Genomic DNA, 27,421 nt, shown 5'->3' with positions numbered 1-27,421 from the left:
CAGAGACCATCCTTGCTCTCACGAAGAGGGGAAACTTTAGGCACTTAAGCAGGTAAATAAGATAAACGCACATCTAATCATTCACATCCTTCCCTTCAATGGTTTTTCTACCTCCCCCTTTACCAACTGGCTCTGTAAGGCCCCCCAAGTTGACAGGGAAGAGTGCTGTGGCCATCTGTGCTATCCTACATCACACCATCCCTCCCCAAGCCCTGAGGCCGGTGCAGCCCTCTGCTCAGTGCTTTTACCCTGCTCTTCTGCACCCACCCTGAGCCTGTGCACACCTGGGGAAGGCGCGGGGCAGGAATCACGGCCCCATTCAGGTGGGAACGCTGAAAGGCAGGAACAGGCCGCGGCTTTTCCATGGCCGCCTGGGTAGCAGCTGGCAGGCTGACATCGAGCGCTTCTGTGTGCGGGACTTTAAACATGCCTGCCTCCTAGCAACCCAGTAACGTATCATTAGCCCCATTTCATAGACGGCCCATTGAGGCTGGAAGGAGTTCTGTGACTGCCCAGATAGCATGCGGCAAAGCCGGGGTGTGAACCAAATCTGTCTGGCTTCAAAGTCTGAGCTCTTTCCAAGACATGGACCTGGTCTTAGAGAAGAGTGACTCAGATTCGGAGCAGCGTCCAAATGGCCTCAAAGCCTCCCAGTCCCAGGATCTGGGTTATTTATTTCCCTACTGAAGTTTTTAGGACCGTGGATTCATAAAACCTGCGGAATGGGCCACACCTGCCGATGCTAACTCTGCTGTCTGGCCACCTGTCTGGGATGATCTTGCTTCCAAGCTTTTCTTGGGTCATTAAGTCAGGAAGCCCTTCCTTGCGAGCATCTCCATCATCTGCTCTTCCTCCCTGTCGGCTCTTGTTTTCCTTTGTTCACACACTGAGCAACCACTGGGCCACCAAGTGTCGTGGGAGGCCTGGTGGCTGCAGGTGAGTATGGCCCGTCCCTGCCCTTGCGCGGCTCCCAGCTTAGAACACAGGCTGCTCCAGGGCCTTGTATGGGCAGAGCGCCAGGCCGGCCACAGAGGGAGGGAAGGACCGGCCCTCAGAGAATCTCCTTCTTGGCTTGGGAGGCAGTCACCACCCTTAGATAACACAAAGTTGTGAAGGGACGTGGCGAGTGTGGGCCGGGGCGAGAGCAGCCAACCTTGAGTTTCCTGCTGTGCTGCTTGCAGATCCCGCCTGGCTGCGGTCTGTGTGGGACACTGTGTCTCAGAGCCCAGCAGCCTGGCAGGAGCCCTTTAAACGGGAGACGGTGCTGGAAAGGACAGATGCATAGAGAAGCAAACTAAATTTACCCCTCCTCACAGCACCCAGCACTTGCTATGCTTAGCATGTGACTTTCTCCCAACAGAGACTTGTTAACCAGACTAGTTGCTTTTGCCTCAGCTAAGAAGAGAGAGAAGGGGGTTGGGAGGGGGAGAGAGAGAGGCTCTGAAGACAGAGACACACAGACGGACCTGAAGAGAAGGAAGGAGAAGCGGAGACAAAGGCATCCTTTGGTACGAATCCCCGGTGAGCAGCAGGAAAGAATATTAAACTAGGCACCTGAGTGGGAGAAATCAGACAATCTCCTGTCCCCTCCTCCCTGGATATGTGATACTGGCTAGAGCAGGGGTCCTCAAACTACGGCCCGCGGGCCACATGCAAATACAAATATTGTATTTGTTCCCGTTTTGTTTTTTTTACTTCAAAATAAGATATGGGCAGTGTGCATAGGAATTTGTTCATAGTTTTTTTTTACACTATAGTCCGGCCCTCCAACGGTCTGAGGGACAGTGAACTGGCCCCCTGTTTAAAAAGTATGAGGACCCCTGGTAGAGTGTTGCTAGCTTCCAGGTGTAACTGCTATATTGGAGATGTCGACACTGTTTCTATTATCTTGGCCACTGCTCAGCCCCTGTCACCACCCCCCCAAACAGCCGAGTTGCCTCTAAATGGATAATACACAAAAGCCATGATCAAAATAAGCATTATGAGGCACTTTGACTTAGCACAGGCCTTTGACTTAGCACCCCCACCTCTGTCCCCATCCTGAGGAAAATAAGAAAGGACACAGGCAAAGAATTTAGCATGAGATTATTAATTGCAGCATTGTTTATAAAAGCAAGGAAACAAACTAAATATTCAACTCCTCCAGGGGACCTGCCCAATAAATAATCTCATAGCCTTCCAGTAGCTTTCCATGCTGCTTGTAAATGAGGTTCTAAGTGGTTAATGAGTGGTTATTGATGGGAAAGACATGATTTACTAGGTGAAAAAGGCAAGTTACAAAATAATGTAAATAGATTGACCCCATAAAAGTATTTTGTAAGTAAGAATAAATATGAAATATATAGTGTAGGGAGACATAAACCAAATGTGGATCTCTGGGTGGAGGGGTTCCAAGTCGTGTTAATCTTTTCCTTTTGCTTATCTGCATTTAAAGCAATTTCCCACCGTGAACATGTATTTCTTGTGCAATAAGAACAAACGTCCTCCCGTCGGTCCCAGCGAGCTCCTCTTGCTGGGCGCCCAAGGAGCGTTTGGGCAAACAGAGCTGGGTGCTCCTGGCTCCCAGGCATTGTGGGAAGGCCACCAACTCCTTTGTGGCCACTTCAGGTTGCTCATTAAGAATTCCAAAAGCAGCCTGGCGGGTGGCTCAGTGGTTGGAGCATGGTCAGGTACACTGAAAGGCTGCAGATCCGGTTCCTGATCAGAGCGCATACCTAGGCTGTGGGTTTGATCCCTATTCAGGACGCATGCAGGAGGCAACAGATCAATGTTTCTCCCTCTCTCTCTCCCTCCCTCTCCCTTCCTCTCTCTCTAAAACCAATAAGAACATATCCTCAGGTGAGGATTAAAAAGCATTTCCAAAAACAGCACATCCCTACCCTGGTTCGACTCCCCATCCTGCTGGTCTTGTAGGAGAGAGCTCAGTGACCCAAAACCTTGGTATCCCAAGGTTTGAATGCCCAGTTGTTTCATGACCTGCTGGTGGGTTGGCTGCCACCTCCCTTCAGGGAAAGGCTGTTTGTATCAGCCGGCACATGGAACGCTAACCTCGCCACCACAGCAGGGCCTCCCCCTAAAGGGTGACAGCTGAGATGCTCTGCTGCGCAGGCCCATCCCTACGGCACATGCAGCTGGGATTCTACACGTTGGTGAGAAAAGGCTGTCGCCATGGCAACCCAGGCTCCCCAGCCTCTGGGATCAGTCCAACACCCAGGGACAGACGTGGGCGGGAGTCAGAGCAAACACTGCCATCTCACCTCAGGGAGGACACGTAGGGTTTCCCTGATTCGGTTTCTGGATCTGAGGAATGAGGCTGACGCTCCTTATCCTGTCCGCCTCCAGGATTAGGGAGGACCTGCCTGGGGCCTGTAAACCACAGGAGGAGGAGCACATCCCCAGCTTTGGTTTGTCCCCCAATTGCTGCAAATCACTGAAGGTCCCTGTGCCTCAGCTGCTCTATTTATAACGGAGCACAAGGTTCACCGCCATGCCTCCCCGGAGACGTGGTCGGGCTCTGGTGAGAGTCCCGGAATTCATCATGAAACGGGATCTTAGCCCTAATGGTCCACCCAGGAACCCCTTTGATGAGCTAGCTCTCTGGCTGGGGAGCTTCTCCTGCCTCTGCTTGATTACCTCCAGTGGCAGAGAGCTCATGACCACACAACCTCCCAAATAGCCATTGCTGCCTGATAGCTGGTTGTGAGGACACTCTCCTGTACGGGAGGTTTTACAATTAAATGTTTGTTTAAAGCTTTAGCAGCCCTTTTCAGAGCCATTTCCACTCCTGATTTTCCCAGGGAGCTTCCACCAGGTAGAAAACAGCAACAATGGGCAGGAAGCAGGTACAGGCCGGACTCTGGGAGCCTGCAGCTTAGCTTAGTGGAAGGAGTATGGGTTCCGGGGGCACTCGAGGTTAAAAGCCCACTTTGTCCACGTGCCACAGAGTTGACCCGGGGCAAGTTATATCACCTCTCCGAGCCTCCGCTTCCTGACCAGCGGGATGAGGAGACAAATACCTGCCGCAGAGTAATGCTGTGCGCTCCAGCACCATCGCACGCCTTAGCAAGTCTGCAACCCAGCTTCCCTGGTGGGATTCTCAGGGCCCGGGAGGCAACTTACACCTCCCGCTGCCACCCCCTGAGCAGCACACCTGCCCTCCAAGCCCGTCTGGCCCCGGTGCCCGGGCTGTGCTCCTCTCAAAAGGAGGAGGAGGTGTCCCCCTCCTGGGCGCCCACAGGGCAGCCTGGCACAGCCGTCTCCAGGGTTCAGGACCTTCCCTTTCCAGCCTATCGGGGGCCAGGAAGGGAAGATGATGCAATAGTTTCAGGACAAAGTTCATCCCTCCCTGTAATTCATCTGCCCCAAGGCCAACACGCCCTCCCTGCACACAGACGCAGCTGGCACTATGCCCGTGTCCCAGGTGTCACTTGGTGAAGGCTTTCCACTGTGTCAGTGGTGTGTGTGTGTGTGTGTGTGTGTTTTGATGGGAATCTCAGGACAAAAAGTCTCTAAGACTCCAAAAGAATGCCGTCTGCTGGGGGACAGCAGGCATGTGAGGGAGCTGGGAAAGCTCCTTGGGGTCGGAAAGTGGTCCTTTGTCTCAGTGAGCAGAGTTGGGGTGCTTGGGCCTCGTTCTGCCCTGGGATCTCGGGGGCCAGCGACTCGGACCCACCGTGTCTGCTTTCCTCCTGAGCAGATGACAGGTGGGTCCCCTCCCTGCCTCAGAATTCTAGGTCTTCCCATTGGCTGGCGGCAGGATGAGATGGGAAATTATCCTTGACCTGCCTTGGCCAGGGCCGCTGAGCTCCCGCTCCTCTCTGCCTCGTCCACAGATGAGTACCTCCGAGTCCTCAACGTGGGCGTGGCCGAGGTGAAGAAGTCCTTCCTGGGGCCCCTGGCGCCCTCCTGCAGGATGGTGCAGATGATGCGGCAGTTCCTGTACCAGGCCCTGCCTGAGGACTCCTACAAGGCCGCCACCGGGAGGCTGCACGTGAGCCTCACCCGCTTCACCGATGGAGAGAGTGTAGTGGTTTCCGAGTACACGTCCAAAGAGGAGCTCATCGAGGCAAGAGGGCGGGGCGGGGTCGGGGCCTGGAGTAGGGCAGAGCTGTGGAGTGGGGGCGTGGCTGTGGGGTGAGGGGTGTGCCTATGGAGTGGGGGCGGGGCTTGGAGTAGGGCGTGGCTGTGGAGTGGGGGCGTGGCTGTGGAGTGGGGGCGTGGCTGTGGAGTGGGGGTGTGGCTGTGAAGTGGGGCGTGGCTGTGGAGTGGGGCGGGGCCTGGAGTAGGGGCGTGGCTGTGGAGTGGGGGCGTGGCTGTGGAGTGGGGCGGGGCCTGGAGTAGGGCGTGGCTGTGGAGTGGGGCGGGGCCTGGAGTAGGGCGGGGCTGTGGAGTGGGGGCGGGGCTAGAGCGCAGCGCGGAAGGGAAGGTTGGAGGGCAGGCTGGTCCTGCCTCCCCAGCCTTCTACCACCTTCCTCGTCTACCTGTGCCAACCAGAGCAAACCACAACAAAGCTGCACTGTTCTGGCCTCATTAACAGAGCTCCTACCTGGGTTGCTCTTGCTGGGGAGGGCTGGGAGTGGACCCAATTTTCTTTCCTGACAAAGGGGTTGTGCTGCATGACTCTGTCCCACATTTCTATTCCCCTCCACTCCTCTGACGACAAGGCCCTTGCCACCCATCCTTTCATCCCCACGCTGGCCTGGCCATGATCCTGGGGTGGAGGGTGAATAGGCAATGCACGTGGATACTCCTCCGCCACCTCGTGTCCCTGGATTTGTTGGCACCAGCTCTTCAAGACTTTCCTCTCCAGCCTCCTACCACCTTCCTCCTCTACCCGGCCAACCAGCACAGACCACACACCAAGCAGGTCTTCGTGCCTTTGCACCTGCTGTGCCCTCCGCCAGGGATGCCCTTCTCTCGTTCTCACTCCCCTTCACCTGCCGTAGAAGACTCCAGTCATGCCTGCTGTAACTCTCCTCCATCTGCCCGCCCCACACTCCCCTGAGCTGGGTGCTCCTCCTTTGGGGCCACAATGCCCCTGCTCACCTCCCCCACAGCACCTGTCACCCTGTACTGTCACCTGCTTGCTTACTCCCCTCTTGCAGCATTCCCAAGGGTGGGTATCTCACCCTCCTTTGATGCCAGGACCTGGCCCAAGTCAGATGCACAGTGATGGTGGTTGAATCCCATTGGATTTATGGAACTTTGGACCCAGAAGGGACCCTGGAGATCACTGAGGTCACCCTCTGCCTTTAAAGCTGTGACCAAGTTGTCACCAAGGACCCAGCTAGTCAGGGCCAGGACAGGGACTGAACTGGGAAGAAGGCAGGGCCTCCACCTTGGGTTTAAGGAAAGTGTGGCTGGCCGCGTCCCGGGGGCTTGCAGGTACCCCCAGCCCCCAGGGCCTCAGGCGTCTCAGCCCTGTTCTCCCCCCGCAGGCCCTGTACTGCAGCTGCTTTGTCCCCGTGTACTGCGGCCTCATCCCCCCGACCTACCGCGGTGTGGTGAGTGCTGAAGCGTGGGCGGGGCTGAGCCAGGGCCCAGGGGTGCCTCGGCCCTGAGACCACAGCTGGGACAGCAGGGGGTGGTCTCAGAATTCAGCGGGAAGACCAGGAGTTGGGAAGGTTCTCACGTTTTCCTACTCAGAATCCCCCCATATAGTAGATGGACTTCTGGGGCCTTAAGAGGAACTTTTCCATCTAGGCTGGGCTTCTCTCTGGATGCACCAACCCGTTCCTGAGCCCAGCAAATCAAGATGCCTCCGAAAGTCTTTTACAGACTTTCCCAGGCTTACAGGGAGCATAGGACACAGGCCCTGCACCGTGGGGACCTGGAACCTTGAGTGATGGGGACCTTTGAGGTCATCTAGGCTAGTGCCTCGCCAACTTCCACGCTCAGGGATCTTGTAAAATAATGCAAATCCTGCCCCAGTAGGTCTGGGGCAGGGCCCGAGACTGCGCCTGGAACGGGCTTCCGCTGAGCCGGCGCTGCTGGTCCCCAGACCACACTCCGAGTCAGAGGGTCTAGCCCACCCCCTCCTCATCTTACGGAGAAAATGAGGTCTGGACAAGGTTCAGCTCTAGATGGAGCCCAGCTTGCATGTCGGTGTCGTTCTCAGTGAGCCGAGAGGGTCGGCGCCTTTGTTCTCAGCTGAGGAACCGAAACCCCAGAAGGGAAGGGCCTGGAGGGTGGACACGTGGCCGCCCAGGGTGCCTGGCTCTGCCGAGGGGCAGCTTGGACCCGAGTCACCTTGAGCCCATCACCCAGCCCCTGGGCCTCAGTGTAGGGCTTGTCCTTGTGTCCTCCCCACGTGGGGAGAGGCCCTCTGGCCAGGCTCGCATTTCTCGCTCTGCCCCCACAGCGGTACATCGACGGCGGCTTTACGGGCATGCAGCCCTGCGCCTTCTGGACCGACTCCATCACCATCTCCACCTTCAGCGGCCAGCAGGACATCTGCCCCCGGGACTGCCCGGCCATCTTCCACGACTTCCGCATGTTCAACTGCTCCTTCCAGTTCTCCCTGGAGAACATCGCCAGGATGACCCACGCCCTGTTCCCCCCAGACCTGATGGTGAGAGAGAGGGGCCTGGAGGGGCTGGGGTGGGGGTGGGGGTGCAATGGGGAAGCCAGTGGGGCCCACTCAGTTCCCATGTTTCCTCCTCTCGAATGTTCCCTTAAACTTCCTCCTAGACCTGTGTCCTGGCTTTTTCGCTAATGAGCTATGTGACCTTGAACATGTCCCCTAAGGGCTCCCAGCCTTAATGTCCTCCCCTGTAAATAAGGTGATGTCAGAATCGCCGATGGGATGGTAACTGAACTCTTCCACTCTGATGTGCGATGTCAAGTCAGCAAACTGTGGCCTGGGGGCTAGATCCGCCCCCCTGCCCCCCCCCCCCCCCCCGCCTTGGTTTTGTACAGCCTGTGAGCTAAGTGTGGGCTTTCCACCGTTAAAGGCTGTAAAATGGGCGGTGAACACACAACAGTGTACAGATGATGTGTGTAGAGTTGTGCACCTGAAACCTATATAATTTTGTTAACCAGTGTCACCCCAATACATTCAGTAAAAAGAAAACATAAAATAAAACAAATGACTGTAAAAAAAAGAAGATGAAGGAGAAGATGAAGAAGAAGAAATAATAATAATAATAACAAGAAGAAGAAGAAGAAGAAGAAGAAGAAGAAGAAGAAGAAGAAGAAGAAGAAGAAGAAGAAGAAGAAGAAGAAATGGCAGACTATGTATGGCCTGCAAAGCCCCAAATATTTGCTACCTGGCCCTTTACAGAAAAGACTTTGCGGGCAATATCTCATGTGATCCTTCAGCATCCTCTGTGATAGATGCTATTATTACCCCATTTTACAGATGAAGAAGCTGAGGCTGTGAGAGGTTACACCCACAGAGCCCGACAGCCAGTAAGTGGCAGCACTGGGGTTCGAACCCAGTCTCCAAACTTGGCTTTTCAGATGGTCCAAATGCACTTTCCCTGCTTCTGCTACAAACACCTCGGCGTCTCCCACCAGGGGAAGCTGGTGGGCAACTGTGCAAGGTCTAGCACACTGGTGTCGTGTCATTATGGACACAGGAACTGCTCCCAGTCCTTGGCAGAGAGTGAGGGATGGGAACCGGACAGGCACATTTGAAGAGCCCGTCAAATAAAAGGCGAAAGCAGCTGCTCTGTCGCCGCTGCTGCAGCCTGAGTCTCTTCCCGGTGTGCCCCCCTTGCAGGTCCTGCACAATTACTACTACCGAGGCTACGAAGACGCCGTTCTGTACTTGAGGCGGCTGAGTAAGTACCACGTGGAGCCCCGATGAAGGGAGGCCCGGAGGGTGGGCAAAGACAGGAAGTAGGAGAGCTGAGTAGGGGAGCATCCCCCATGTTGGTGACCTGGAGAGCCAGCAATGGGTGCAGGCCTGACCGCTGCCTCGCCCAGGACAGGCCACTGCGGCCAGAAATGAGGATCTCCGTGCAAAGGCGGCGTTTCGGTTACCTGAGGGGACAGTGTCTGGGGCTTTGCACAGATATATTTCTGGATAGAAAAACTATGTGTAGGAAATTCATAGCTCGTATCTTCCATTTTCGTGTCATTTCCTTCTCTTTCCAAAAGGGCCGTATTGTTAATGTAGAATCTACATGCGCCAGGCTTATGTTTACCTGAGGCTCTGAAGGACGCGCAGCTCAGCACAGGCGAGAGAGGCGCCCTGGCCTGTGCTGGGTTGGAGGTCGTGGCCCCACACCTGTGTGTCCTCCGTGATTTGGTAGGAGGAGGACTCCGGTGACATGTATAACACGCTTTAACATGAGGAAGGTCATGGCAAACGTCTCTGTTAAGTGGAAAGAAAGAAGCTTTTCCATATTTAGAGTTAATTTCCAAGAGAAGGGATTCCTGGCTCAAAGGGCGTTTCCCGTGAAAACCGTAAGTTTTTCCCATAGTGCCCCAGGGTCTTCACGATTGTCCTCTGGGCCGTGGGTTGTGCAGAAAACTGATCATCCCTTTGCGTTTCCAAACGTTCACTGTGATCAGCAATGCTGTGTTGTGCTTGTTGTGTGTACAGATTTAAATACTTTGAGAGTGAGATTAAGGTGTTGAATGAGGTTTTCCCCCCAGGATATAGTCACTTTTCCCCTTCACAGTTACTTCCTGCTTTCCCAAGCTCCCACTGTCCTGACTCTACGTTCTCCTGGGTCCTCTCTCCCAACAAGGGTGGGGGGTGGGAGAGAATGGGGGCCCCGAGGCACACGGCCTGGGCCAGGGTTCCTTCCCTCCAGCTGCGTGAGCTCAGGGAACCCACTCCCCCTCCCTGAGTCTTGGTTTCCTAATCTGTGAGAAGGGTTTAGATCCCCATTCCTGACACCCCCCAGCTGTGTGATCTCGAGCAGGTCGATAACCTCCTGGGGCCTCGGTTTTCTCATCTGTATAAGGGGCTGGTCATGGACCCTCCTCAGAGGTTATCGTGAAGATCAGAGGAGCAAAGACACAGAGCCCTCAGCACCATTCTCCAGTAGCTGGCGGTTCTTACTGAGGACAGCAGAGTCCCATGTCCCTGCCGGGGCCAATCCAGTCTCTGCCCCCTCAGAGCCCAGAGACAGGCCCCTCCTCTCACCCCTCGGCAGGACAGACTCCTCCTGGCCCTGCCCCCTCTGACAACCCCCCATCCTCATTTACACAGGCGACAGCTGTGAAAAGTGAGCCCCAAGTATCCAAAAGGTGAACAACATGAGGGGTGTCATGGGGGGTAGAGATGGGGCCTCAGGAATAGGAGGGGCTGGCTGGGGCCTAGGGTCCCTTCTGCTACCAGCTGGGGAGCCCCTCCACACTCCTCAATGATGGTGTAGGCTGGGGACTTGGGGCTTAGGGAGACCCCCTGATTTGGGGCTCAGACCTTGGAGCAGACACCAATTCCCTGCCCCAGGAGGCCCCTCTACACCCATTACAGCCTGGCTACCAGGCTACTCCAAACCTGCCTCTCCTCTAGAACTTTTCCCTTCTCTTCCATTTTTCAGTAGCACCTTCTCCCACCCTTCCTCCTGCGGGAGGAACCCAGCGCCCTCCCCCCACCCCTCCCCCTTAGCTGGCGTGAATGGTGCCCTAAGCACAAGGCTGAAACCCTACATTTCAGCATCCACTCCCGACCCGGGCAGTATATGGAGGGTGGCGGGATTTCCCAGGGGCCCTGGAACCACCCCCAGTAGGAAAGACGCTAAAGGAGACGCTGCTGTCTCCTGCTGGCCACCAGCCAGGGTTGCTTCCGCTTCCATCTGCCAGTGCGGCTTTCTCAGCCAGCGCAGGGTTCGGCGCCCCCACCCAAAGCCCCTGGGGTTTAGACGGGCTGGATCCGCCTCCTTCACAGGGAGCGCGGAGGTCCACCCAGCCTGAGTAAGTGCGGTTTTAATCCCCACCCGCCATCGGGAACGGAAAAGGCGAGTCCACTCCAGCCTCCCGCCCCACTGGAGGGTGGTCAGCTCCACAGGAAGCTGCACCCACAGGTGTCACACACACCCCCCTCCTAAGGGCTCACCTCCACCTCACTATTCCTGCTGCCGGCAAGTCTCCCTCCATCTGCCTCCCTGCAGCAGCCTCCTGCTTGCCGTGTGCTTGAGGACACACACACACACACACACACGTGAAACAGCTCCCCATCAGAATGGCGAACAATCTATCACGCCCAGTCTCCCCGTGCCCCTCAGTGATTCCTCCCACCTCCCCTCACCCACCCCAACTTCTGATCTACTTTCTGTCATTACAGATCAATTGCATTTTCTAGAGTTTTTGATAAATGGAATCTTATACTGTGAAACCTTATTTTTGGCTGCATTCTCTCCCTCAGCGTAATTATTCAAAGATTCACCCATGTCATTGCGTGATATAAATAGTTCATTCCTTTTTACATTCCATTCCTTTGTATGACTACACCCCCGATCATTTAGCCATTCACCTGTTAATGGACATTTAAGTTGTATGCACCTCAGGCTATTATGAATAAAGCTGCTATAAATACTCATATATATGTCCTGGTATGGACATATGCTCTTACTTCGCTGATCATACCCAGGAGTGGAATGATTAGATCACATGGGAGATGTGTTATATATATAATTATGATAATTACGTTATATAATATAATTATATATAATTTGCATATATAAAACTGTGATAAGAACACATAACATAAATGTACCATCTCAGCCATTGTAAGTGGACAGCTCAGTAGTGCTAAGCATGTTGACTTTGTTGTGCAGCTAACCTCCAGAAATTTTTATCTTGCAAAACTGAAACTATACCCACTGGCCCCAACTCCCCATTTCTCCCTCCCCCAGGCCCTGGCAACCACTGCTCCTCTTCCTATTTCTACAGGTTTGATTACTTTGCGTCCCTCACATCAGGGAAGCACACAGTATTTGCCTTTTAGTTCACTTACAATGTTCTCAAGGTTTATCTATGTTGTAGCATGTGACAGGACTGTCTTCATTTCTAAGGCTGAGTAATATTCCAACGTGTGTATATATCTCATTTTCTTTAGCCATTTGTTCATCAGTGGACATATGGCTGCTTCTACCTCTTGGCTATTGTAAATAATGCTGCAATGGATGGGCGTGCAAATATCTCTTTGAGATTCGATGTTCAATTCATCTGGACATGTGCAGATTGAGGCATATTCCCAGAATGCGGATTTAGCTTTTTAGGAGACCACCCCGCGGTCCTCCAAAGCGTCTGTATCATTCTCCATCCCCTCCGGCTGTGAGGAGAGCTCCAGGTCCCCCCCTCCCGTGTTCACCGACACTGGTGTGGCAGGTCTTTTCCATCTGAGCTGTCCTGAGAGGCGTGCAGCGGCGTCTCACTGGCTTGAAGTTGCCTCTTCCTAGTGGCTGATGAGGCTGAGCATCTTTTCATTTGCTTATTAGTCGTCCAAAGAGCTTCTTTGGACGTGTCTGTTCAACTCTTTTGCCCATTTCCCCCTACACCTTTCATAAGCTTTGTTTTTAGAACAGTTTTAGATTTACAGAAAAATATAAAAACAGTACAGCGTTTCCGTACATCCCGCACCCAGGTTTCCCTTTGTTAGGTGTTACAGTGTGCTAGTAACCAAGGCTACACTCTGCGCAGACTTCCTGAGTTGCTGCCTGAGGACCTCACTCTGACCCAGGACGCCATCCAGGAGAGCACGCCGCGTGCCGTTGTCATGCCCCCTCAGACTCTCCCTGTTTGTGACAGTTTCTCAGACTCTTCCTGTTTGTGACAGTTTCTCAGACTCTCCCTGTTTTTAGTGACTGGCAGGGTTTAGTCCTGGCCAGAGACGTTGTAGACTGCCCCTCAGTCGGGGTCCGTCTGGCGTTTGCCCCATGAGTAGACGGGGACATGGGTTGGAGGAAGCAAGACCCAAGAGGCAAAGTGCCGCCTCAGCACATTCCACCAAGGGCGCCTGCGCCCACCTGACGGTCACGGATGCTGTGACCGTGGTCACCCGGCTGCAGCGGTGCCGGTCAGGTTCTCCTGGTGAAGTCACCCTTTCTCCTCTTCCCACCCTGTGCTTTCCGGGAGGAAGTCTATGCATAGCGCACACGGAAAAGGCCAGGAACCCTCCTCCATGTCCTTAAGGTCAGGACGCCCATAAAGCATGTGGGCCGCTTCTGCGTGGACGACGGGTCTCGTCTGCATCACTTAGGCAGCCGTCTTGCTTGTTTATGTGTGAACTCCTGGGCACTCATCTTATTCTCTGGGTTATTATTCAACTCTAAGTTTTGACTCAAACTGTCCCAGCTTTGGCCAGAGGGAGCTCTTTCAGTTGGCTCATTGCCCATCTGAAACACGGAATTGTTTGTTTCTCATTTAAGAGCTTTAACGAATTCTAGATAAACGCCCTTTGTCAGGAATACTATTTGTAAATGTTTTCTCCTGGGCTGCGGGTCCTCTTCCCAGCGGCTTTGGAATCTTCCCCGTTTTGCTTGTTTTAGGAAACTTGCCCTGGGCCCCTCTGCTTGTCTGCCTCAATCCCGGCCCCTCCTCTCACCTGCCTTCCGTCCCTAGGAGTCTCCTGCACAGCCACCACCACAGCCCCAGCCCCGGCGGGCTCCCAATACATATGAACCTCTAACCCTCGTCTCTAGAATCCAAATCCACACGCACACTGCCCACTGGTCTCTCCTCGGGCATCTCCAAGGCCCCCAAATTCAGCATGTCCCCAAACAAGCTCCTAACCTGAGCTCTCCTCCGTCCCACCCCCGCCCGGCAAATCCCCCCCACCCACGGCCTATTCTCAGTAGACAGCACCAACATCCATCTGATTGTACAAGCCACCTATCCCCCCGCAGCCCCCATCAGTCCCTCACCGATCCTCACCCACTTACCTCCCAAACAGAACTTCTACTTCCTTCACCTTCTTCCAGGCGCAAGCCCCACACAGATCCGCAGCCGCCCGACAGGTTTCCCCGGCCCCCTGTGCCCTTGTCAGTGAGTCTCCACACCCAGCCACAGCGACCTTGTCAAAGCCAGAGTCAGGGGGCGCCTCCCTGCCTAGGAGGCTTCATGGTCCCCATGAAAATTAAGAGTCCTCAGTGCTGCCTACGAGCCCTTGAGCGACCTGGTCCCTGCTCCTCAGACCCCCCCCCCCGCCCCCCCCCCCCCCCCCCCCCTCGCGCTCCAGGCTCCAGCAACACTACCTTTCAGGACCCCACGTCTGGTGCTCCTTCGGGCCTGTGACCTTTGTGCATGCTGCTCCCTCTGCCTGACCTCTCCTCCCCATCCTGCTTGACCATCCCCTGGACCACTCACGCGGCCTTCAGATCTCAGCTTAAATGCCCCTCCCTCGGGGAAGCCTCCCAGTTAAGTCCTCTCTGCGTCCCTCTCTGCTAGGGCCAGGTTCCTCCCCTGCCTAACACTTGTCTTGATTAAAACTTGAGATTATTTGGGCGGTCAGGGCCTGCCCCCACCCTGGGCTGTAAGCTCCGGGGGGAGAAACCATCACACCTGTTTCTGTCTCCTTCGCCTCCTCAGTGCCAGGCACAGTGCCTGCCACACAGAGATGCTCAATAAATATCCACTGAATACGTGGATTAACCCACAAATACTCAATGTCAATCCAAGTAAGTAAAGAAAGGCCACCGGTGAGAAATAATCCTGTTTATGACAGTAACTTGGAAACGCGTTTTTTGCAAACACCATGCTGATGTCGGAGGTTAGAAATGCCACCTGTGACCCATGCTTGTTTTTCCTAGACGCTGCTTACCTTAATTCTCCCTCCAAGAGGGTGATTTTCCCCCGGGTGGAAGTGTACTGCCAGATAGAACTCGCCCTTGGCAGCGCGTGCCCGGAACACAGTGAGCCAAGCCTCCAATCAGAGCAGGCCAGTCTGGAAGAATCCACGCAACTTCCCACACAATGCGATCGCAAAGAGCAAGAAAGCGGTGGCCGCGGCCCACTTGTGTCCCCACCTGTACAGACACCTGCATCCACACACGAGTGGCCTGTGGAGTCACCCGCTTCACCACCTGCCTCTTCATCTGAGCAGTCACCTGCATCGACCCTGGGCTCTGCATCGTCGCGTTCTCCAGCTGACTTGCCACCTGTATCACTCCCAGCTGTGCCCTCGCCGCCCAGCTCCTCACCTGGCCTGTCACCTGTGTCACCACAGCAGCAGGTACAGCTGACTGGATCACCACCTGAGTCCCCACCCTTCCAGCCACCTCCGGGGCCTTCAGCTGCAGGGGCACCTCACACGTTGCCTCGATGTTCTTCGACGTCGCCTGCTCAGCCAGCTGCGGAGGAGCCGGGCTCAGCACAGCCCCAAGGTAGGGGCCTCTGGCTTCTCACGGCTTCTCGGGGTTTCCTCTTGTCTGCAGCCCTTCAGCTGGACAACATGGTGGCCCAAACCATTGCTTCCGAGGGCAGGCAGCCACACGAGGGCAGTGTACCCGATAGTTGTTCGTTTCTGTAGCCCAGTGAGTCTCCAAGTGAGGTTTCCAACCAGCAGCAACGGGAATTTGCAGGCCCCACCACAGACCTGCTAAGCTGCAGACTCGGGGGGTGGGGCCAGCTGTCCTTTCTACGAGCCCTCCAGGTGGCTCTCCTGCCCGCTTACCTCTGGGACTGCTGTCCTGGTAAGTGCTATTGAGTCCAGGACGGTGCTCCTCAAAGGGTGGTCTGTGGACCCTGCCGGTCCCCTAACTATCTGTCACTAGTTCACGATGAAATGGGCATGGGAACTGAGAGAAGCATTTAGAAATGTGCAGCGGGGTGGGGTAGGGAACCTTTTTTCTGCCAACAGCCACTTGGGTATTTATCACAGCATTCGCAGGCCATTCAAAATTATAACTTAAAAATTAGCCTGCCATGTTTGGTCAAACATTTAATTAATGCCCTGGCAGGGCCAGACCCACTGATTTCTCGGCCGTGTAAGGCCCTCGGCGGACCTTCCCCACCCCCGGTGGCAATAAGATCGAGCCATGGCGAGGAAGGGCTTCCCTCCTCCATTTGACTGTATTCCACCGAAGCACGAGTCCATGGGGTCGTAAATAAGATTTTAAAAATGGGCTCTTTGCTGCAGATTGTTTGAGAAGCACCTTCTTGGGGCTGCAAAGAGGAGCAGTTCTCACGTCCTCGCCTCAGGGAGTCTCCCCTCCGGCAGAGGGGGTGGCGGGAAACCAACTCAAAGATACAAGATACGTGATTCGGTTCTAAACCTGGTGCTGGTGCTTATGGAGGATGTGATCACTGCTCTCGGGGGAGGAAGGAAGGCCTCTGGGAGATGACAGGCGGGTTGACAAGGCGGGATATTGACCATCCTGGTCTGTGGGATGGGAATCGACGGAATGAAAAGAGCAGGTCAGGTTTTGTTTATTCGAGAAGCTCAGGTGCAAAGCAGGAAAGTGCAGAGTACATTCAGGATGAAGAGGATGGTCAGGGGGGGGCAAAGGGACAGGGCCCAGATCATGGAATGAAGGGTCCTTACGGCCCAGCAGCCAAACTTCCATATTATTAGGGTAAACAGTAGCACAGATTAGCAATGAGAAAAAATCCAAGGATAGTAAAAGTCAGAAAATTGGTCCAAGTGTTTCACATACTCTCTATTTCTTGTGAAATAAAATGCATGTATTTTTATATCACACCGGTGCCTAAAGGTAGCGATCCTCAGGTGCCTGAGCCATCCTGAGCTTCCTCACGCCCCCTGGGGGTGGACAGAGGTGCAGAGAGCCCAGCGGTTCTCAGCTGGGGGCGATTACCCCGGAGACGTTGGCCATGCCTGGAGGCCAGATGCTGCTGAGCACCCTACAGTGCACAGCACCGCCCTCAACTCAGTCTGCGAGGCGGGACCCCTGTGTAGCCCCCGGCCGAGCCGCTGTGGCATCCCAAGCCAGCTGTGGGGGGTGGGCAGGGAGGAACCCCCTAGGCTCAGCGCTGTCAGTCCTACAGTGAGGGCCATGTGGCAGGGGGTGGGGTGCTACAAGAAGCCCTGGGAAAATCCCCCAACAAAGGAACTGCAAGTAGATTTGCGATATCCACCAGGCCCCCAAATGAAAGAACTTCAGGTAGAGGAATCTAAATAGAGTCCATGTTATTTTTAGTTACATAATTATATATTAATCTTCGTATTTTATATATCCCCAGACCCTGAAAACATGCAATGCACTTAAGAGCATAGTCATAAAGTATTAATATTTTTTATTTAAAAAAATGAGAAAAGCAGTCCACGGAGCCGGTGATGGAAGGTCGGGGCCCCTGTGGGTTTTTCTGGCACTTTCCCTCGCATGGCTGCTCTGTGAGGGACGTTATGATGTTACATGGAGGGTCAGCCTCAGTCCTTCCACTGCATCGCGGTCAAGGGCACAGTAAGATTTTGGTCCCACAGACGAGAATTTGAGAACCGACAGTTCGCTGTTCTTTCTGAACACTCTCGCTTACTTCCGATTGTAATATCAGAAAAGACTAAACATTTCTGATGTCACGCTGTTAACCACTGGCAGCACTACCGAGCAGCACCTCGTCAATTTCCAGGTTCACACTAACAAAAAACGAGGAAGACACAACTGCCCAGGTAGTTCAGGACAAAAGAGGAAAACTTTGGCAAAAAGCAAAATGGCCCTAGCCGGTTTGGCTCAGTGGATAGAGCATCGGCCTGCGGGCTGAAGGGGCTCAGGTTTGATTCCAGTCAAGGGCACATGCCCGAGCTGTGGGCTCCATCCCCAGTAGGGGGCGTGCAGGAAGCAGCCAATCAATGATTCTCTCTGATCAGTGATATTTTTCTCTCTCCCTTCCTCTCTGAAATCAATAAATATATATATATTTTAAAAAAGGTAAAATAGAAATGGAGACAGACTTGTTTTGTTTTTCATGTTTTAAGCTTTAGGGCCCCCTTATCTACTTTGGGGGTTAGAGAGGGGTTTGGTCTTTCCTCGGTCCTGTCTAGAACTTGGTCATATCATTTCGCTGTGTCTTTCTTAAAAACAGGGAAGGGAGGGGACAGGCAGGCCTGCCCTGAATGAGGTAATGTAGATGAAAACGCTTTGTAACCTACACAATGCTGTACAGACAGTAGCTTTTGCATGATGGGAAAATTTCCCTGCCTTTGTGCTGTTTATGAAATGGCCTGCCTCCTGTTGGCTGAGCAGCATGCTGGTGACGTGATGGGTGACAAAAAAAATTAAACAAACAAACAAACAAATAAATAAAAAGACTAAGCACCCTTCCCCGCGCCGTCTCACTCCTGTCTCCTGCGTTTTTCCTTTTGGCTGCAGTTCCTCCGGCCTCTTTGAGTCCCCGAAGCTCCGCGCCCCCGGCGGCCGTGCAGGAGACCAGCAGCGCGCCGGACGCCGCGTGAGTTTCCCCTGCGCTGGGACGGAGGTCTCGCCTGGGATGCGGGAAAGCTAAGGGACACCTCCGCCTCGCTCCCCGCCCCGGGGACACTGGGATCCCTTTCCAGTCCGTGTGGTTACAGACCACCGCCCTCTTCTGTCTTCTTCAGTGGGGACCCTGCGTGGGAAAGGGGCCTTTCACGCCGACAGTGCCCTTCTCCTCAGCTCCCTGCTCCGCGCACTGGGCAGCACCTTCAAGTGCAGAGGGACACTGGTGACGGCTCACGAGAGCACCCCAGCCCTAGCGGCCGCTGCGCCGATGAGTTGAGGGCCTCCCTTCACCCGGTTCATTGCTGCCAGCACGATAAGAGGCTAACATTCCTGTGTTGTGGGTGGTCCCCAGAAAAACCTTTCTCATGGTACACGTCAGCGGTCGGGGTCGTGTCACACGTGCTCCGTGATCATCTTTGCAGCCCTTCCGAGGGGGTCTGGGGACCTCTATGATTTTAAGCTCCCAGGCTCCCCCACTGGCTGGAAAGCAGTGGGCGAGCCAGTGCAAGGCACCAGCAGGAGGTCAGAGGGCGGACCGGGCACCTCCCCCCGAGCCTCACCCCTCCCTGCCGCTGGGCAGCTCTGGTGGTGGCTGGGCTTCTCTCTGGCCACAGCTGCAGGGGTTGGGAGAGCAGGGCCCCTTACTTTTCATGCTGCCCCTCCATATCACGTCATAGCAAATACATTAAAACAGAGTCGATTCCTTCTCCCAGTATAATTTCAATATAAAACTTTTTGAATGGGTTTGCATAAATTTTTCAAAATATATTTTTACTAGAGGCCTGATGCACAAAATTCGTGCAAGAGTCGGCCTTCCTTCCCCCAGCTGCCGGCACCAGCTTCCCTCTGGCACCTGAGACCCGGACTTCCCTCCAACCCCCCGGCTTCATCCAGAAACACCTCTGGAATGACATCCAGTCTAATTAGCATATTACCCTTTTATTATTATAGATTGATTTCAAAGCGGAAAGGAGAGGGAGAGAGACAGAAACATCAATGATGAGAGAGAATCACTGATTGGCTGCCTCCTGCACGCCCCCTACTGGGGATGGAACCCACAACCTGAGCATGTGCCCTTGACCAGAATTGAACCCCAGACCCCTCAGTCTGCAGGCCGACACTCTATCCACTGAGCCAAACTGGCCAGGGCAGAGTTTGCATACATTTAATAATTTGGTGCTTGGGCATAAAGTATGCATTTTGTTCACATGATTTACACTTTATTGCATTGACATATAACCATATAAAAGTTAGAGTTTCTGTTGACTAGTTGGCATGTTCCTCAGACAAATAAATATTCATTGATTACAAAATAAAGGCCGCGGGGAACTCCGACGCTCCCGGGCCCAGAGCCACACTCTGGTGTGTCTGACACCTCCTCAGCTGGAGCAGGGCCCTGGCGGGGGGGGGGGGGCACAGGACGGTCACTAACAAACCGCTACCGCCTCTCTCTGCCCAGGGTGAGCCCTCCCGGAGACTCCAACTGGGTGAACAAGGCGTTCAAGAAGAACAAACCAAAGACGAGCGGCACCAGAAAAGGCTTCCCGAGACATCCGCGACCCAAAAAGCCAGGCAGCAAAGTGCAGTGAGCATGGCTGACGTTCTTACATCCACGGGCAGGAGCGGCGTGGGCATGGGCTGCAGGAAGATTACCGGGTGGGGTTAGGACCTGGGCTTTGGGATAGGACGCGCCCGACATGAGATCCGCGATCAGCCACGGGCTCACTCAGTGAGCGTTTAGTGACGTCACCTATGTACGGTGCTTCGCAGGGAGCAAGGTGTGCAGCAGCAGCCAACAACTAGCAGAGGCCAAGGTCATATGACTCCCGGAGGCGGGCCAGTGCCTCTCAGCTCCTGGGTAGAACTGCCCCTGAAAACAAACTAGACAGGTCAATCCCACATGACCCTCAACACGTGGAGCCCCTGACGGTTCCCACCCTACAGCGAAAAGCCCTCGCCAGCCTAGGCCGGCTGCTTATAGCTTTTTGACTATATTATATTGTCATTGATTTCACTGATCGACACTGACGGAGCACCCAGTAAGCCCCCAGCACTCTTCCAGGCTCCAGGGAAATCAAAGGTGAATTAAACTCAATCCCAACTTCCAAGAGTTTCTCTTGAACTTTGAACTTCAGGCCAAAGACAAGAATAAAACCTACTGATCTGACGAACTATGAGCCCCATAGAAACCAAGCCTTCTTTTTTTTTTTTTTTTTTTTTTACCAAGCTTCTGTTTTAGTCACATGGATCCATAAATACACACTAGCAAATCCAGCGCACCAGCCTCAAACACAAACCAAGCTGGTATCACCTGTAATTACTTTGCTGGATTATCAAAGTATTCTCTGAAGGAACAGACCTGTGCTGCTATTTAATTTTCTTCAAGCGTTTATTGCTCAGAGGAAAAATCCCTAAATCATTCTAAGGGACATCCTTCCAGGGTGCTCCTGTCCGGGGAGGGGTCCCTGGGTAGGCAGAGGGATGGGGGCGAGTAGGTACCTGGTGGGTGGTGGGAAGCAGTATGGTGGGGAGGAGGTTTTCAGAACTGCCACCGGAAGCGGGGCAGACCTCCAGGCACCTTCGGGATGGGCAGGGAGGCTTCAGGGCCCAGCAAGCAGTTGGCGGCCCCTGGTGGCCACTGGGTCAGTGCAGCCTGGGATTATTCTCACTCTGCGCCTTGGTGTCCAACTCCAAGACTTCCCTGACCTTGAGTGTCTACATCTCTCTCCCTAGCAGCTCAGGCCAGGAGCATGGGGGCAGGTCTGCCGGGGGCGTGGGAGTGCCATCTGGGAGCCAGCCCCGACTCAGGCCCTTGATTCCCGGGCCAGGCCTCTCCCCACACGTCAGAGCAGTGGGAACTCTGCAGTTCAGCTTGGTGACAAACTCCTAGGAATCCAGGTGCTTTAGGAAGAAGCGGGCTGGGGTCAGACAGACAAAACAACGTTCATAAGCTGTGGGAGACTCTGTGGTCGGTGGTCACACGTGCTGATCTGTCCGCAATGCTCCTTTCCAGATCAGGTTATGAAACTGCCTGGAGGCAATTCACCAATTGAGCTGAAGTAACTCCACACAGATTCACTGCTCTGAGCTTCAAAGACCAGGGTAGTAGGGTGCAGAAAAGAGAAGCTCAAAAATGCTAGGCATAGAGAAGAAGGCGTGATCTGCTCATTGTCTCCCAAACTACAATCACAGGGACACCGTCTCATCCACGGGCTAGTCCTGTGTAAACTCCTGGTCCCCAGCTGATATTCTTCCCCCCAAAAACGAGAGAGGCTAGAATGAAAGCTACAGTGTAGGTGTTCCATACATACTATGATGCAGTTGTATTAGTCAGTTATTGCTGCTATGATAATGCTGCATAACAAACAACCCACCCCAGATCTCAACGCATTACAAAGCAAACGTTCGTTTTTCTCTTTCTGGGCCTATGGGTTGGATGGAATAGCTCTACTTGGGCCACAGGCTGGGGTCAAGCCTGCTCCCTGGCCCTTTCGTCCCAGGACCAGCAGTTTTTGCTCCAGCTGTCCTTCTCTGAGCATGGCCAGATATATGTGTCAGCATAGTTTTCCTCTGCTCACCTTGTCTGTCATCTCACTCGGGTTGTGTAACTGGCCTCCAAGTGGAAAGAGGATAAATTGAGAGACCGCCTGCAGGCTGCAAGTGGAACGGGAAGAGGTCCATCTTGCTACTTGCTACTCAGATTTCCCTAATTGCTACCAAGTCTGTCAGACTCCCCCAATTTCCACACTGGAGAGCCACTCCTTTGAGTCATTATGGAACTTCCACCTGTTCGAATGTGAGCGTAGAAATTACAGCTAAAATTTATATAGCAGTTAATTAGGCTCTAAGCACTGAGGCGCCGAGAGGTTAAGGAACATCCTCAAAGTCACACAGTTGGATGGTGGCAGAGGCAGGATCCAAATCCAGGGGTCTGTCACCAGGCGTTGGCCACCCATGGTAGCCACCAGAGCTGGACTCAGAGTCGGAAGTCAGAGGGTCTAGTCCTGTTTCTCTGTTTGGGCAGGGAGAGGCCTGGAGGTGCACAGAAGACGTGGCGGGGCGGGGTGCCGTGCTAAGGAGGTTGGGCTTTGCCTGTGGTGCTGAGGAGTCATCACAGGGTTTAAACACTAGAATAACACAGTCAGACTGGAAAGTATCCAGGAATATGCACATTCACATCCAGCATTTCTCCAAGGGGCTCGGCAGGTCCCTTCCTGCAGTGTCCCAGAGAGGGCAAGTGACTTGCCCAGGGTCACACAGCAGGTAGAGGAGCATTTGGAACTCAGGTCTTCCCATCCCCCATTTTTGTCTCCTTTTTCCTCACACCCAGGCCTGCTCCCTGCCCACCCGACTTCTCTGCGCTCTCCGCTTCCAAGACTGTGTGGTTCACCTACAGGCCTCACCCCAGCGGGACCCAGGAATGCAGCAGCCCCGAGGTGTGGCACTCCCCAGGGTGTCCCTGGAGGCCAGACACGGCTGCCCTGTCCCGGGATGCTGTGGTGACTCCTGAGTACCCTCATCCCCGCTTCCTTCCTGCCCCTCCCCGCCCCCCGCCCGCTGGCCTCTTCCTGGTCACAGTCAAGGCCAACACTAGCCCATGCACTGCCTGTGCACTAAGAAAACAGCACCCCTTCCCTGAGAACTTGACTGCCAGCTGTGGAAGGTTGTCATATGCGCTGCTTTTGTTAGAACAATTGCCTGCTAACTGCAGAAATCTGTATGAGTGACACACAGAGCGACAGAGCTGTGTAAATAGCGTGGGAAGCCGTACGATAACATGTGCCATAAGGCTCGCGCGGGGCCTATGCCTGTGTGGGCAGTGTATCCTTGGCCAGCGTGCGGGGCCTCCGCCTCTTCCCCTTCCCGAAAACCCACATATTACCGGGCTTTTGTAATGTTTCAAACACTCTTAGTAACGAAGTGAACTTCTGTCTTTTGGTGTAAATGGAGAGTTCGGATTTGGACGCGTCAGGCGGCCATGGTGGGGCCTGGCACATGCCCAGGATGCCCCAGGGTACGCAGCTGTGAGAATGTTCTCCCTGGGAGTCGCGGAGGGAAGTCCGAGGCGAGGGACTTAGCAATGATGAGTCTGTGTCCTTCCTCCAGGAAGCTGTGAGCCGAGAGCGAGAACTCGAGCTGGAACGGGAGAGAACCTGAGGAGCCCAGCCGAGCCTTCTCCCCACTGTCCTCAGATGCTGTCCTCTCGCCCTTGGCCTTTGGGGGACCAGGGTGACACCCACTATCAAGCCTGTTGGTGTAGAGGGTCCTGCTTCCCCGGGCGAGCACCTTCCTGTCTTCACATCCTCTCAGCTTCCACTCCCCTGCTCTGGACAGACGGGCGGACCAGGACGGGAACTGAGGAGCATGCAGCGCAGCCCTCCTGCTGGCGGGCCCGGGGCCTTGCTCCCCCCCACAGCCCCAGCCCCAGCCCCAGCCCTAGCCCCAGCGTGGGCCAGATGGGTCCCAGCCGCGGGATCTAGTCCACGGGGCAAAACTCTGGAGGGTCCGGCAGGGCTGAGCCATGGACACGCTCCCGTTTCCTGTGGGGTCAAGAGACCAAGTTCTTGAGTTTTGTTTCCTGTTCACTGAAGGCTCCACGTGGACTGGCCGCCGCCTCTGGAGCCCCTGATGGAGCTGAGGCTGCGGCAGCCTCCCCGGCTCCGGCTCCGGGAACTGGGGGGCAGCGAGCGGGGCTGGCGGCTCTGGCCTCCCTGAGTCCGTGTGGCTGTAGAGGAAATGGGGCCAGACGTCCCTCCCCTCCCCCAGCCTGAGTGAGGGCAGACTCCGCTGTTCACACCGAAACGAAGTGAAATGTGCCACAAGAAAGACACCTCCAGCCTCAGTTTCCCCAGCCTGTCCTGGAAAAGGAGCCCCTCCAGCCCGACCGGCCCAGTGAGGGCGCCCAGGCTGTCCAAGGCCTCAGATGCATTTGCCTAACAAGCCCTCGAACCCCAAACCCAGGGGCGGGGTGGGAGACGGCCCTGAACGGGGCTGGGCACCAGGAGGACGGAGCAGATTTAGCCACGGAGGGAAGGGGCGTATGGAAGGGGGCCCTGGTGGAGCCTGCTCGTAAGGAGACCACGTCGGGGAACACGAGTCTTCGCAAGCCCCTCAGAAGCTTCTGCCCGGAAGACCCGGATGTGCCTGGGAGAGGCCTGAGCAGAGTCAAGTCTCGGGTGTACTTGGACCCCTGCCTGCCTGGTTCTGTGGCCCAGGGAGCGCCTGGTTCCGGGAGCCCGGGCCTCCGCTGCAGGCCTCTCCTTGTGCAGATGGCTGTGCCCGGAGGCCTGAGCCATGGGGAGGGGGAGGGTCAGTTTGCACAGCTCAGGAGTGCGTGTCCCCTGGTGTGCAAGGGAGAACTGCACAGGGTAGTACCTGCTGTCTAGCTCAGAGCCCGGATTCAGAGCCCAGCTGCTCTCATGCTGTAGTTATAAGTATCAGAAAGTCCCCTTATATATTTTCCTTCATTTTGCTTAATTTCCTTTTCCCCCATTTGAGGTAATCAAGAGAATTGTTCTTGCATTAGTTTCAGGGCTGCCAGATAAGATACTGGAAGCTTTGTTAAATTTGTGTTTCAGGTGAATAATGAGTATTTATTTAGTATAAGTATGTCCCCAGTATTGCAATTATTATTATTTTTTTGTATATCTGAAATTCAAATTTAACAGGGCCACCATATTTTTATTTGCTAAATTTGGTAACCCTAAGTAGTTCCTTTCTCCTTTTTATGCTCTTAAAAACAAAAACAACAAAAAACACACGAATGGATTGTTTTTTGAAGCCAGTCACCTGCTTTGAAACGGGGAGGCCTCACTGGGGCCAAGGCCAGAACACACTGGTTTTCCAAACAAGCGAATCTGAATGACAGTGGCGGTGCGGCCCTCTGTGACCAGCTAACACCCCCAACTCACCAGTTCTCTGCTGACCCCGTTGTCTCAGACTCACCCGCTTAGCCTCCTGACTGCTCAGGGTGAGAAATTAGCTTAATTATGTCCTGATGTTACTTGCCCGCCTTTCAAACCTTTCAAAGCAGCAGGGTCGCGTGCACTGCAGGGCACTTGCAAACCTCCGTGGTCTGAATCGAGGGAGGCCCACCCTCATACGGTGTCCCCCACCCTGTATTCCCAATGGCACGAAAGTCCCATAACCACTGAGGTCCATTAGCATCCTGAGGGCAGGATTGTGTCTTTCACATCAGCCCTGGCACGTGATAAGTGCTCGATAAGTGCTGGTTTGATATATGAGTTAATGGGTTAAAGGTCCGTGAGGCCCGTGAGGACCGCTGGATTAGTCAGTAAGGGGGGCATTATAACAGGGGTTCTGTGATCTTGAACAAGGCACCGCCCACTCTGAGCTTTAGCGTCCTCGTCTGGGAGGTGAGGATACTAGCGCTGCCCTCTCCTCCCTCCACAGAGCATTCCCGTGAGCATCCGGGCTCGGGGAACGGAAATGTAGTTTGAAAAGAACACAAGCCACCACACAACAGGGTCGCCTCCCCCAGGAGCCACGGCAGAACTCCCATGTGATCTGAGTGGGGAAAGGAGGCCTGCGATGCCTTCCGGTGGAGACCACATTTCCAGACCCAAACCACGCACTGGCTTCTGCCAAGTCTATCCTGGTTCTGAGCGACAGTTTGGGCGTCAGGATTTAAGGACGGATAAAACAGGTGATTGAGAATGAGGCCGGGCCCACATTTTCCTGGACGAAACAAGGAACGGTCACCCTAAGAGCCGCAGAGGTGCAGGATGCCAGGTCTGGAGGGCAAGTGTCTGTCTCCAAGGTCGTCAGCCTGTGGGCAGCCTCTCCCACCCAAGGCCCAGCCCGGAGCACCTTTGTCACTGCCTGAGCAAGGTGGCACCCAAGGAGGGGACACCGGGAAAGCGTCCAGACGGTCCCCGGCTGGACGAGGAGGCCGACCCCGCAGCCTTGTAGGCACATAACTGGCCTGGATGTGGCTGTGGGCCCCCATCTTGTCTCCACTGTGAATGACACACCTGAGACCTCTGTGCAAATTGTTTATTTGTCCAAATAACACAGTACAAAAATGAGACAGATGCCAGCATCGGGAGCTCACACCAAACACGCATGCAGCTTAAAAAGCATCGTTCCGAATGAGAAACCACAAACAGAAGGCTCCTGACCCCCATTTAAAACTGGTTCCCATCCTTCACATTTGGCGCTGTGTTCCTACACACCACCTAAGATAAACCCATAAATAGCTCGCACCCCCCCCCCCCCCCACACACACACACCCTTCTTAGCAGCAATAACACTCAATGACTTTCAGAATGTGATTAGTTGCGATTCCTAAACTTTGCCTCAGGTTTGAGGTCAGTCCCATCTGAACACCCAAGGCCTCTCTGCCCGGGGCTTCTCCTCCCCAGCCCCACCCCATGGTGCTCATTGACAAGACTGAGTTTGCCAGCCAGGTGTCAGCAGCCCTCCCCTGTGGCCAGGCTGCGGTTCTAGCCCTGCGGGCGTGCATGTAGGTGATGGCACGTGGAAATGGTTCCCTGGGGCCAAGCTGTTGAAACTGTTCAGTTGGGTAGACGGCAGAGCCCCTGACGGCCCACACTTCACCTTTGGACACAAATGAGAGCCTGCATGAGCTGGAAAATTGTCGTCAGAAATCTACAAATGCGCAACGCCCAGAGGTGACTAGCACTTCCTGGGCCAGGTGCCCCTGAGCAGCGCGCCGTGCAGCCCATGGTGAGCCAGCTGGAACCCTCCCCACTTCCTGAAAACTACCGCACTGTGGCTGTAAGAACACTGTCTGACGATGACACAGTGGACAAGGGCCTATGCCATCTTCAGAACCTTCACACTCCTCACTCGCTCTCGGCAAACGCCCATGCGAGGCTGCAAGGCACCGGCTTCCTTTCTCTGCCCATAGAATTACAGGACGCAGGGCTGCAAGGTCTGAGACCGCGAGCCCCAGTGCGTAGGTCGTCCCTCTCTGGCCTACAGAGTTCCTGGGCGGCGTCTACAAGTCCCTGTGGACCCTGTCAACTGAATAAATGATGTGTCGCACATAGAGGCGCAAATGCATGTTCAAATGCATGTGGGTGTTCTGGTGAGAGGTTCAATGT

General features: G+C 54.5%; 1 protein-coding gene across 3 annotated transcripts in view; it reads left to right on the top strand.

The window, feature by feature from the left end:
• PNPLA1 (patatin like phospholipase domain containing 1) overlaps positions 1–27,380 on the top strand; it is a 43,901-nt gene extending 16,521 nt beyond the window's left edge. The window contains exons 2-10 of one of the 3 annotated variants that reach the window (XM_036317120.1): positions 4,833–5,065; positions 6,438–6,503; positions 7,361–7,570; positions 8,723–8,783; positions 14,709–15,281; positions 18,225–18,303; positions 19,792–19,917; positions 22,663–22,768; positions 23,443–27,380. In XM_036317120.1, coding sequence (XP_036173013.1) covers positions 4,833–5,065; positions 6,438–6,503; positions 7,361–7,570; positions 8,723–8,783; positions 14,709–15,281; positions 18,225–18,303; positions 19,792–19,917; positions 22,663–22,768; positions 23,443–23,448 — 1,460 coding nt within the window. In that variant the 3' untranslated portion in view covers positions 23,449–27,380. Of the gene's footprint in view, positions 1–4,832; positions 5,066–6,437; positions 6,504–7,360; positions 7,571–8,722; positions 8,784–14,708; positions 15,282–18,224; positions 18,304–19,791; positions 19,918–22,662; positions 22,769–23,438 lie in introns of all 3 variants that reach the window. The other 2 variants (XM_036317119.1, XM_036317121.1) reach the window with 2 other exon arrangements.
• Positions 27,381–27,421: the final 41 nt, after the last annotated feature.

Source organism: Myotis myotis, unplaced genomic scaffold, assembly GCF_014108235.1.
Source record: "Myotis myotis isolate mMyoMyo1 unplaced genomic scaffold, mMyoMyo1.p scaffold_m19_p_7, whole genome shotgun sequence".
Taxonomy (NCBI): Eukaryota; Metazoa; Chordata; class Mammalia; order Chiroptera; family Vespertilionidae; genus Myotis; species Myotis myotis.
Note: the sequence above shows the minus strand (reverse complement) of the source record. Positions and strands in the feature narration are given on the sequence as shown.